The sequence below is a fragment of the Haliotis asinina genome, chromosome 14, assembly GCF_037392515.1.
Source record: "Haliotis asinina isolate JCU_RB_2024 chromosome 14, JCU_Hal_asi_v2, whole genome shotgun sequence".
NCBI classification, from domain to species: domain Eukaryota; kingdom Metazoa; phylum Mollusca; class Gastropoda; order Lepetellida; family Haliotidae; genus Haliotis; species Haliotis asinina.
The window spans coordinates 30,651,553-30,665,234 of NC_090293.1; the positions used below are offsets into that span (position 1 = coordinate 30,651,553).

The 13,682-nt window shown below is 41.0% G+C and overlaps 1 protein-coding gene across 1 annotated transcript; it reads right to left on the reverse strand.

Annotated features, from left to right (window-relative positions):
• Positions 1–342: 342 nt before the first annotated feature.
• LOC137261696 (uncharacterized) lies at positions 343–13,186 on the reverse strand. The gene is made up of 3 exons (XM_067799474.1): positions 13,034–13,186; positions 11,618–12,192; positions 343–2,446 (listed from the first exon to the last, which is right to left on the reverse strand). The coding sequence occupies exons 2-3, from the start codon at positions 12,183–12,185 to the stop codon at positions 2,145–2,147; spliced, it is 870 nt and encodes a 289-aa protein (XP_067655575.1). The 5' UTR covers positions 12,186–12,192; positions 13,034–13,186; the 3' UTR covers positions 343–2,144.
• Between the last annotated feature and the right edge of the window lie 496 nt (positions 13,187–13,682).

The window sequence follows — 13,682 nt, forward strand, 5'->3', positions numbered from 1 at the left end:
TCAAGTAACTCATGTTTGTCGATAGAGGGAAAAGGTGGTCATGCTCGCTGACTTGGTTGACACGCCATTGCAATCCAATCGATGCTCATGATGTTGATCACTGGATTGCCTTGTATAGACTCGATTATTTACAGACCGTCGCTATATGGTTGTGGGGCGATACACAACCACCAAATGAACCATCTGACAGCAGACTATCCATAGACAGTAACACACTCTCTTTCCAGGCAGTTACAATTGTAAAAGTTTAGATGTTCTTACTTATTCCTGATTCGTCAAACGCGTGTTTCAAATGCTAGAACTAGTAGCAGGAACTGATAATGAAGCACAAACAAAATCAAATACATTTTGAATTTTTAATTCAAATTCGTCATTTTTACACCTTTTGTACAAAATATATAGTCAACATATATACAATCTTGAACAACCTTGAAAAGGAAACCTCCATTCAGCTTCCGGTTTTTTCCGGATCTGACGTCATAAATGGTACCACGCATACGTCTCTCTCGCACAGGCCTCAACACACACTGGGTGGTGTATGTACCACTGTCTCATTAACAACACAAAGTACAGATAAAGCATTAGAAAAATAGGCTTTGTTTTGGCAGTGAAGGCAGTTTTCTGACAAAAAAAGTTCATGCTCCCGACCCCTTCAGCAGAAAATGCAGTTTAAATATTAGAACTATAATGCACGTTTGCAATCGTCTTTGAGACGAGAACCTTGGTTCATTTGTAGCACAGATTATAGTGACAGAGGGAGAGTCTTGATCTGAGATCAGGTGACCGAGAGAGGGGTGCGTATTTGCCAAGATTTCTAAATATTGACCTTATGGGTTGTTGGGTTGTCGGTTTGGTGAAAAGCACCGCGAACAGCCCTTGACCTTGACGCTGCATGTCCAAAGTATGGGCACATAACCATAAGACATGAAGTATGTATATTTCATAGATTTATAAATATTTCCCAGATTCTGGGAAAAAATAAGCATCTGCAAAGAATATCACTTTCCGATTAAAGTAATTTGGACAACAAAGTATGCTTTACTAATATGCATTTTCAATCTAAAATGAGTGATAAAATATGGTGAAACGAGCTGGTTACGGGGTAATATTTCCGTCTGCCATCAGAACCTGTTATGTAGTTAACTAAGATGTTGGCTCCGCACGAGACGGGGGCAAACAACTTTCCCAATCTAACTCCGCGTCCCCCAGACAGGAAACCCTCTGCTGTAACTGTGGGAACCGGCAACACACGCAAGCCGACTCGAACACAAGGCCCATTCACACGGGGACATATTATCCGCAGTAATATCTAAATACACTCTAAGCTCAATTTTGTCGGAGCTTCAACAATGGCTTTTTCTGTAATTCCCGACCGTGTTTGCAATGAGAGACATCGAAGCATTGTATTTTATCGGCGTTATGGAAATTGATATTTATTGATGATAATTATCCGGATTCTTGGTTTACATTAGAGGTTAAAAAGTAAATTAAATTGGGATTTTGCTGTATTTTAGATGACTTTCTGAAAAGGCGGAGGATACATCAAAAAGAAATACTGAATCAGACAAATGAAAGTCTCTGTGCTAAGCAATTCAAGAAAAAGGATCTGTTTTGGAAACTGTCCGAGGCACCTATTCATCCTATTTTTGAAATTTGAAGGATCTGTATTTTGTACATTCTATGTTGTTTCAGCCATAATACATCTACTCACTGCGAATGGGGTTTAAGTCGAACATTCTTATTACTAGTATTTGACGGCTAGGTCAATAACTGAGTTATCTTGGCAAATACCAAATTATGGGACAGACATTTCACACAGAACGCTGTGAACACGAGGGCAGCATATACAACATATAAGTCTTCAACAGACTTCAGAGACACGAGAAAGTTCATTTTAGTACGCCCTGCAAGTTGAATAAATTATGCTATTTTATGCAAATGATTCCATGAGCAAGAATGATGATGTATGGCCGTGAGGGCCAACCAGCACTGGGTGAGCCCCATATACCAGATGAGCACACTAATATCACAAATAGTTCACATACACACACAAGCACTGTCTGCACGTGCTCTTGCATCAATCACGTGACTCGGAATCATGTTAGTCACTCTACAGTCTGAATAATGTCTGGAATAAATGAAGCTCACGGCTCCCCGTTTGCATTTTGGGGGCTGTTGAAATACACGTAGTCCGATGATTTTGTTGTTGTAATTGTTTGTCCGCTGTTGTCTGCATCGTAATCATCAACGATTGGTCCAATAATCAGTTGCCCCAGCAAGTGACTTGATGGCGGATGTGGGTTTCCACAGCTGTCGTCACTTCCGGAATCATATGCGTTTTGCTGGAACTCGCGGACGGCCCGGATATTGCTCTTCGATTTTAGGCGGTCACGTGATGGTTCATACGGTTGGACTTGAACATATGCACTCTGACATTCCATCATTTCTGGAAAATAGAAGAAGCAATACATATTATTTTGCTTTGACAACTTCACAAAATACATTAGATTTAACAACAGGTTTCACAATTTCACAAACATATACATCCGATTTAAAAAACATCTGTTTCTTCACTAGTCACTATCTTGTGGCACATATATTATAATAATTAGGTGACTTATCACATTATTTATTGTCCCACCTTGCGACAAATTACACCCTAAGACCACTGCCAGCGGTACCAATCTCTCTAATCCTCGATAATTAGGTAACCCTTATCAGTGATGTACGTATAACTAGTCATCTTCTCCCGTCTTAATTTGAGAGCACCTGTTAGCTAAGCGCGAGATCACAGAGTTGGCAAGAGGTAAGTACAGAGGTCAACTGGACAGGTATGGTTTGTAAGTGGGTGTTAGATAGCCAGGGGCGTATACTTGGATGATGGAAGCTGCCCTGTCCGCCTTACCTTATCAAGATGATGCAACATTGACTGGTTGACCCGTGATAAGCGAGTTCGATAAACAGACATCAATAGTAAATGAGAGGTCTGGTTAGGTGTAATTATGTCTTACGCGACATCAACGGTCACCACAGCCTAATGAGAGGTTAAAATGTCACGTGGTCATCAACATGTACCCACAATTCAAGAATTATGAGGAATCAGTTTGACAATGTTATCAAATTTATCGAATGCCAAATATTGCCGAATTTTGCGGTCAGTCAATTTGACAATGTAATCAAATTTTCAAATGTCCAATATTGCCCAAATGAAGCTATTTACCTCAGAATTACTTGTATTGAACAGTTCGGCGGTTACAACTGTGGGAAAAACTACAAAATTTCAGCGGAATGATATTGTGCACGCGATCAACGTAATCCAGAGTAGTTCACAATGCCGACCACCTGTACTCTCAGTGTACTCAGTAACCTTGGCAATTACGGGGTAAATAGTGACAGGGGGAAAAGGGTATCTCCCCATCACCCTCTGTCCACACTCAAAATGCATGTGGACACGCTGTACCCGCTAATGACGTCTGTTTCCGTGGACAAGGAAGACATATTATTTTCTTAATTCAAACTCACTAAACATCGCATTCGTTCATTTTGAAAAATTCTTACGGACAGGTTTGCGAAGCTAAAGGGCACACATATAATTTGCTTTTCGTGTTTCGTTTAAAAGCAAAAAAAAACCCACAAATACATCCAATTTATTGTCGGAAGTTAAATGTTTACGTTTGTCTGTCAATGAGAGACGAATGTAACCCTTAAATTTTAATTCACAAAATCGTTACGTACTTTTCTATTCTTTTTCAAAGCAACTTCTGTGCACGAGTCAATATGTATTCGTCTAAACACACAGTAAAAATCTTGTTAGTCGTAAGAGGATTAACGATTCAGGTTTGTCGTCCAGAGGGAAAATAAACATGTCTCCGATCAATGCCGTTCTCTCACTCCCCCATTCTGACAACGTTTCACGGTCAAGTTCATAACACGGTGTGTACTCGGTGGGAGTTGCCAGACTCATTGTATGTTTCCGTAAATTTGAATTTGTGAAAAAGATTCACATGCAGATTTTTTTAAGGCTTCAATTGTTTGAAGGTTGTGGTTTTTTTCTTTTTCATCTTTTTGGGGGGCGGAGGCACAATGTTGGCAAGTTATCCAATAATCACTCAGACAAACAAGCACTGCAGAGAGTTGCAACATAATGGCTTGACGAGGCTTGTCCTGAACGCTTTTAGTCTGAAAATGCTCAGATCATTTGTTGTCCAATACGGTCCATATTATTAACGGACCTATACCAAAGAATCAACAGATCTGCGGGTTATTCCGTGTACTGAACTGTCCACACTTTGGCATTTACAAATGAAGGCGAGCAAATTGAAATCCATTTTTCAGACTCTCACACCTTGGCGATGTACAACTGATTTTTTCTTAAAACTCTGGAATAAAGATTCCGTAACTTGGCACCTTAGCAACAGCTGGATGAACTGGGGCTACAATTTTAACTCTGAAATAAACATACTAATTTCCTAACTACGTGCATTAGGAATAGTGCGACCTTGACCTCCTAAAGTCAACATACGTCTTTCCCGGGATTTGCCTCAAAAGCAATACAGTTGAACTGGGGTAGAAAAAAACACTACCGGCTTATCGTCGTTTGCGAGTCAACATTTGATTTCCTTTCCCTCTCACGAGTTTTTAATTTTTGTCATTCTTTGTAATTTCCCCTCGACATTAAAATAACAAACCCACTAAACAATATATACGACGAGAGAAGGGTTGGACTTTACTTCTTCCACGGTGCCTGATGACAGATTTCAACATGCGCAGTATTACTCCGCCTCAAAACGTAATCCCCTTGTCCGTGGATGTTATCAACTGCTACCCCTCAATTACACTGTAGCGCGTTGTTTATGGGAGTTTTCACGATTCCCCCCCATCTGTCCCCAAAAGTGAAACAAACTCGACATTTTCCCACAAACCGAGCTAGTCGGGCCTCCTTACTAGCAACACGTAATTTACAAGATGGCTGTTAAGATGAAACATATGGGGCTTATATTATTCAACACAATTTATCATTTACTCCGTTGACAAGCACAAAGCGCCAAGATTAAGGAGAACGAGATGTCGTCAAGATACCGTATTCCTTCAACTAACGTCAATGCACATCGCCGATAACAAAGCGTGTCATATGACATTTAAATTAAGAGTCATTAACATCTCATTCCACGATACTAATGTCAACGAACAGCATACTTTGGCTGTTTATTTTATAAACTTCATATCGAATGCCATATCAAATGGCATTTCAAGTAACGTGTAATAAGTATCATCTTTCATACGTTCTGAAAATAATTAGGAACAAACATCGAACAAATTACTCAAATACCATACAAGAGCCCTCTATTGTTAAATCATTGCTAATCCTGTTTACTTTCCTTTGCTCATTTCCTAAGACGCTATGAAATAGAAATGTTCCCTTCATAAATCCCTATTACCCGGACACATTAGGTCACGTATAAATAACCCTTAATACAATACTCGCGGTTGTAGGACAGAAGGCCCAGAACGGGGTTGGGGCTTGTTAGTAATCCTTGAAAGATGGAATTCCTACACGTTCGTATTTCACACATTTGAAACAGATTGGTCACCCCCAGGACACCCTCGAACCTTGGTTTGAAAACTTGATAAAGGACCATCCAAAAACGCATAAATACATATTTATCTAAGGTCATAAAACCATCCAGTCCGGATATACGCTTATTGACATTTTCTCATAGCTGTGTACCTCATAGAAAATACAAGACAATTTTCACCTAGAACCCGAAACGTGTTCGGCCTTATTCATTATGTTGAATAGGGAGAGAGACGGGAGACATTAGCTAAACCAATTTAGACATCAACTATCCCCTACTGCCCTGAGGGGTGAAGACGTTTCAATCCCAGTCCCCCCATCACCATACCTAACAAACTCGCCAATAAACTTCTCGCCTTACACCATTCAAATATCCAGTCGACTTGTTTCGTTACAATGGAAGGCCACAACTCGGAGACAGGCAACAACAAAGCCAACGCCACACCTGGGTGAAAGCCATCCCTGAATCTGAGGCGGGTTTTTTAATGACTATGTACCTATAGACGATCCTCAAAAAAATAATTTTGTCAGACCGATTGTGAGTTGTGATGGTTGCACAGGAACGGGTTTGATGCAGAGCGTCACGTAACTCGAAGGGGGACAAAACAAGGGGTTCCCATCTACAGAAATGTGTGGGTTAGGGGTAGAGACTGTAAAGTGAAGGTAGAGGGACCACTTGTTCGAGGGGCTTAATGGGGCGGAACAAGAATAAGAGGCGATAGAGGGAGGCTACTCGAAACCTGAAACCTTATGTCTCAACAGTTGATGTATAGTATGCTAATTCAAACCAACGGAAGTGCACATTGACCGACTTAGGGCAATTTGAAGTGTGGGCTTTGTTTAACCTGTAAATTATCATACAATTGCGTTTGATATAAGGCTTAAGAAAATTGAAGATTTTGTCCCTCTGGACTTGAAACATGCGAGATACATCAACATGTGACACGCTCCATGTGGACAAGTCCAAGTACTCGGGACTTCAACCCTGCAACAAGGGTAGAAGAAGATGGAAAGGTCTGGACTGGTAACAAATCCATACTCGGACCTAATGGGCATTAGGGAAACGAATGGTATTGTTGGCCACCTGTTGACTTTCATACGAGGGCAACAATTGCAACTTCACCACGATGAGGATCCTCTTGCCCTGAAACAATCCCAATTCTCCGAGCGAGACCTGTAATTGTTCTGAATAGGATGACACCAGTTGAGGTCCATGGAAGTTTATTCTTGCCTCTGCATGATAAGAAAGACCCTCGCCCACATCGGTCAACCTCATAAATGACGCGAAATCCCTCCCACATCTCACCCCCAACTTCTTAGCAGAAGAGGGGTATTGTTCTCCTCCACAAGACAATGACTTTAACAAGGTAAAGGGCGTCCCGTCGAAGCTAATCACTGACCCCTAAGCTACGGGTGCCCGCTTGCCCACAAGCCACCTTTCCCAACGTTTAAGCTGTAACAGAATCAAAAATTTACCGAACTCAAACAAACTAACATGGCTTTAAGGGACGTACAGGAAGTTAGACAAAGCTGCGTTTTTGTGACAATGGCTCTCGAATACCTTAGAACCTTGGAGGTATTGTCAATTATAAAACGCAAACGCTGTTCAATACCGGAGACTCCAGCCCCACAGACACCTAAGCTTCCGTTTGTGATCGCCTGTCTCTGCTCATAACAAATATTAGCAGAGACGATTCGTTGTGACAAACTGATGAGAAAATCTATAGTTGGTCTAATTATGTTTCTGGTCCCTATAACACCCCGTGCTCCGAACATCGCGACTGTTTACCCAAGTTTGTTTGAGATGACCCCTTGTGCCCGAGTGGACGTAAAGTGTTGTGGACATTGAGCCCACCTCTGAGTTTCAACTAACTGAAGAACATAACTATCAACGTTTGATGTTGCCACGGACAAAGCCCCATATTCATGCCGTGTTTGCAGGTTGAAATTTTCACAGAATAATAAAAGAAAGCGGATTATTTTTGTGCCAAACTTCTAATCCATTTGCTCCTCTTGACCACTGCGAGTGACCGGAAGAAAACGGGGAGGAATGTTACGGCTGGTAGCAAATGTGGCCAGCTTCATGTACTGTCCTACCGTATTTCAGCACGACTTGGAAATTCCATGTTCACGCATATGAAACTCCATATCTAATTTTTTTTTATCCTTTAATGAACTTAAAGCTTCAGCATTTCCTGGTCAGTTCTAAGCAACACATTTTATCTTATCTTGTGTAATCAAGTCCAGCATAGCGAGACGAATTTAAATTACAGTTCTGGAAAAGCTAATTCTTACGTGTAGCCGTCTAACAAAGACGATGAGCACAAAGCAATATTTTGGCAAGCCGAGAAGATTCTTGTGTGAGCTGCAGCCAAGCCATAGCCTCCTAACCTTTAGCGTATTGGCAACAAGTGGCAACAATGAAGCAGAGGAATGCAGCCTGTAACACTACACCTAAGTCACCATCCATAATCACACTGATAAATACGGTCAGATTGGTAGCTGGAAACCTAACTCACAAGTACATTATGTTTCAACGTCGTCCTGAAGTACCTTGGTTCCCATCCTGAAGAGAATGTGCATGCATTAGCTATGGGGAATCTCTCGATTAATGTAAAATATATACATGAGAAAATGCCGGCTGTGTAGCCCGGAAATATAGCTCATATTACACAAGTATGGAACACGAGACTTAACCCATGGCAACAAGAATATATTGTGCAAGCATAATGGCTGTCATAAAAAGATATAATCTAATAAGTTGACAATTACCAAGGGGAATAAAAATATTTTCATGGGATTATTGCATATCAGGGTGTTCTGACTGATAAAAAAGCTCAAATAGTGACATGTCTCGTGATTTTGCAAGTGCAGCAAGGGAGTTTAAGACCACACCCGACAACCGCCTGCAGCGAGATAGAGGTGAGTTTGGGTCGGGACAGAGCAAGAGGAACGGGAATCCACTTTCATTAATTTTGCTCTTGAACCTCGCCAAACTTTCCACATGCCTCTCCATTGGGCCCTAGGAACCAGAGCAATGACTCATTCTTAAAGATTGCTCTCATTTCTGCCACTGGCTCTAAGTTTCCCATGCTCCGATGCAGACGTTCGATGCAGCCGTTTCCGGAAAAGGGAACCTGTCTTACTTTTATATACTCCAGGCTCAGTCGCATCTTTGATGTTGAAACACATGCGCTCATAAAGGGGCGATGGAGTCACAGGGAAAATTAGCGAATTATGAAGCGAAATAAACATTTATAGGATTTCGTGACATATTGTAAGCCTTGCGTCACAGGGTAAAGTATCACACTTCGAAATGAAGTACATCGCCATGCTGAAACACTTTTTGCATGAATAATATTTATTAAACGATTACCAATGCAACGCAGCCTAAAATACTGGCTCAACAAACATGAACGGTGTTTTCAAGGTAAAGTCCATTGATGAACCCAACACTTCTCTAAATAGGTAGGAGATATTTTTAGTTCCAAACATTGTTCCTCACTTGGCCCGCCATTCACATGCGTGGGTGCACAGAAGTGTACTGTAAGTTTATTTACAGGCCAGTTAATACTGGAAAGATACTCAGCGCCAACACGCTTGGGAGAGAATCGTGGGATGGAAACTGGTGCCGAACGTCCCAATGTCAGATTCAGAATTATCACTGGTATATATCACATGAATTACAGACGTTGCTAAAATTGGATTAACACAGCTTAACTCTAATTCTCTTAGTTCACGTGAGTAAATCTGATGAGGTTCGAGGATTTCAGCATACAGGGCATTTGTCTCACAGTCCGTGTCTATGTTAAAAAATAACTCTATAGTCGGTTTTCAATTTGAGATTGATACAAAGCAATAAAAAAAGAGCATTTAAATGTACAACTGCTAGCCACGATTCTGTTTTAAGACAACCCCCACCCTATTCATGAGCCAAATAAACCAACTACCTAATGTGTATTAAAACGGTCGGGCAATACAACGACCGTGCAACCACATACAACAGTTATGACTGAAAGCTGCCGACATAAACTGTCATACATAACCATATTAAACCGTCAGTTACAATCACAAAGTATGTTTGCATTCTCGTTGGCACTAGAAATAAAAAACCCAACCCAAACCACAAGTGAGAAAATGCATACTACATTCCATGCAAAACCATCTCGACATGTTGAACACCAGATGATTAACTGCTTGTTGGAGGAACGGAGTTTTCTACTTGTTTCAAGCACTGAAGGGAAAACATGTAATTATCCTGATAAAAATACCACACATCATGGTGATGTTAAACTCGAGTTGACATTACGACCACGCCTAATTAGGATGAGGAGGTACATACCAAGAATGTTAATTAGATCTCTCAGCCCATAAGAGATAAACCAGGAACGCGCTTGCTATTGTTTCATTTCTCACAAGGGGTTAATTTAAAGGTTGGCGACAAGGGGTTAATTTAAAGGTTGGCGACAATTAACCGTGACAGAGACATCATCTAACCCCAATAAACTATAAGGGATGGAAAATGGTAATTTACACTATTACCACCATGTATGATCCAATAAAGGTGTCACGTATAATTGTTTTATAACCCTAATTAAACATTTTCCGTTGCTCTTAATTGCAATGTGTCATGGAAAATAGTTTTATGTCATTACATAACGTTCCATCATACGGACCCCCGTTTCCCACTAAACAAGTCAAACGTTCGAATGTGTTACATTTAACCCTCAAGTAACATTTAATACTGTGATTTGAAAACATTTTATTTCTTTCAGTATTTTTATTGCTTTCAAGGAATGTTTCGTGGATTAAAAGGCACGTTTTTAACGAAATTCTTGGTAGCATAATAAACATGTTGCTAAGATACATTGAAACATAGAAGAAGCAAGAACAGTCAAATACAATATCCTTCATATTTATGTATACATTAAATGAAGTTGAACTACAAGGAAATCATCATCCATAAAAATTTGTCATTCCCATTACTTATATTCCCGCTCAAGAAGCTCATTAAACTGTTTCAATAACAGCGCTAGGAGGGTTGGATTAAAAATACTAACAAAGTTTATGATAAAATGACGAAAAAAACAGAACCCTGGAGGCCCGAGCATTTGATAAACCCAACGCCTGACCAAAGTTTGGCCAACTTCAAGTTCATGGTCAGCGTATGTTTTTCACGAACACTCGATTCCACTCCCCCGCTCTGACCGTCCCTGGGGTCAGGTCAAGAAAGGCCATAGAAGCAACATGTGGCAAACATTACCCCAGAAGCGACCAATTACTCTCTCAGGCTCACAAATATTTTTGATAACGCTTATCGTAAAACGGGGATCTCGTGAGTGTGGGAATTTAATTGACACAGCATATACGGCGTATCAAATACCTAACCTTCGCATGCGGAGTCGGATTGTGCGACGGGGTCAGAGTTGCGTCCCCTTGACCATGTGACTGAAGGGGATTACGCTACAAGCCCGAACATGTTCGGCGAGCCGTGAGGCTTGTGTATGTTTAGTGGGGGATAATGGGAATATATGGGCCGCTGTGAGATAACGCCGAAACAACTCCCCGACATGTTGAAACATGTCAGAAATATGCCAAAGAAACTCGACATTTAATATTCAAATTATACAACTTTGTTATCATTTCATATGCCTCCTTCACATAACGTTTTGGAACACTGCAACAAATTAATTTACTTATGATTTTCACAACTCTCTTTACTTTGTTATTTCAAGTGCAAACATCGTCAGAAGTGTTTTGACAAATACATCTGACCGAACCGTAGTCTTTCGTAACATTATAAAACCATGTTGCTGCAGAAATATGTATTCTCACTTGTGATTAATCGGCCAGTTGTTGAACATAAGTAGATCGAATCTTCTCTAATATACTATCCATACCAAACCACAACCAGTTGAATATTGCTGGCAAACGATACCGCTGGCATCTCACTGAGATATTTAAACATGGCGTTTAAATAAAAAGCGATATCTAAAATATTAAAATTTAATGTAATCAGAATTAATCATAAGGGCTTCTTACCTGGATCATAAATCATTTCTTTCTCGAGCGCCTGCCTTTTGCTTCTGATGTAGCATGCAGCGAATACAAACAGTACAAGCGACACAGACACTATGCATAGTATTCCGATCAGCGCCATAGCCAGTGTCTTCCACTGGTGTTCGCTGGAGGAGACGGCTGACGTCAAATCCAGAACGCTCCCTTGACTTTTAGCAGGCTCGGTCGTGTCATCAATAGATACAATGGTCAGTTCGGAGGTGGGGTCCGTGGATTTGTGATGGTTCTTCTTTCCTTGATGGTGTCCTTTGTGATGTTTGCCGTGCTTGTGGTGGTCAGAGTGGGCATGGTTCTCGTCATCAAGACCACCGTCGTCAGGCCTCTGGTTGAAGTCTATGAACTCGCGGAATGGACCGCATATCGTGTCACCGTGTGAGTGACACGGTTTTCTGATAATCAGGTTCTTCGGGCATGTGGAACAATTTTTACAGATGTCCAGTTCTAAGAACTGTCCATTCGGACACGGTGCTACTCCGCTTTCAATCGGGATGGCAATGTACAGCAACACCACGCATACAAACAATACCTTCATCTTGTGTCTGCAATAGTAACAAAGTGTGAAATTATTCTTTTGATCTCAACCTTGCAAAAGTAATAAAGACTGCAACAATGTTGCGGCAATAAAAGTAGACTTTAATAAATTGCTGTCCCTGAGATAGCTGCCTTAATTATTACACATGAGGCATAGCAGGTAAATGTTAATTCTCATAACAAATCCGAGCTTATTCCCAACGTAGCAGTTTCATGCAATACATTTCAGTCACTAATAAAAGTCCAAATTTCAACTGACCCTTCTTTAAGTTTCAATATTTAATTTTTCAAAATGATTAAAGCGAGATTCAGGTCGATACATCCGGTCCCATGTCATGTTTAAAAATAGCCAATGGGTCGTGATTTGGCAACCAAATTTCCACATTCTATTTATAACCAAAATCGATATCGATTGAGATCTGGCTTTTGATTACAGCTGTTCAGATATTAAGCTGTCTGAAAATCAAAACAACGCTACTGTTACTCGTTTCTCTTGTTGCACAGTATTGAGTCATCGATATAAATAAAGGGCAGTCTCGGGTTTGACTGAAGTTCTGAACAGTTGGAAAAAGCCAGGCAAAATATGTCTGAATATCCGTATGTGAAAATATCCAAGTCATGCTCTGGGCTGAAACCATCAGAGCGTCAACAGAAACTCATTCATGTAAGCAAAGGTAAGTAAACCTGGTTACGCCGCTTGTGGGCCTCGCTCGAGTTAGCACGGGCCGTTCATAACCAGACGATGTCACATTGCCCATCGCGCCTCTTGAAATTATTTCAGATACAGTGATACAAGTCGACTACGACCGCAGACAAATACCTCTAACATGTTACTCCAACAAAACTTACCTTATGTCGCAGCGATGAACCAAGAGAATGATTAAACTCCAAACAATCTTCGATTTTTATTCACGTATCCTCGCTCGCTCACGTCTGTTACTTGTATGAGCGCAGACGGCAATGTGTTCGGACTTGCACACTCAGCATTCACAAAACGTCATCTCGTCGTCCGCTTCAGCCAATCAGAATCGTGATCGTCGGGAAGAGGCGTGGCTTAAATGGGTCACCGGCGAGGTCATGTTCATTGAATGGATTCAACAAGTTCTCAAGTCGTGCGCTTGTCTGGATTGGCCACGACAGGCGATAACTTGATGTTTTGACGGATTTTCATCAACCAGCTGAGCGCGGATAAGGGGAGTCCTGCTTAGAAGTCTTCCTGACGTATTCACCAGATTTCACATACATAAGTTTCATAAAACTCGACTTAACTCGCTCTCAAACTGTTGCCATTCCTTCATGTGTGCATCATGTCTGTCGGTTACAAACAATCGAATGGCAGTCATGGCTCGTAGCAGACCTGCAAAACTAGACAATATGCAGTGTAAATTATCAGCAGAGGAATTTATTATATATAGTGCGTGTGCCTGAGCATCTCACGGACACATACATGTGCCTGTTGCTGAATGAACGAATGTATAACGTGTTATTTGAAGTGCAT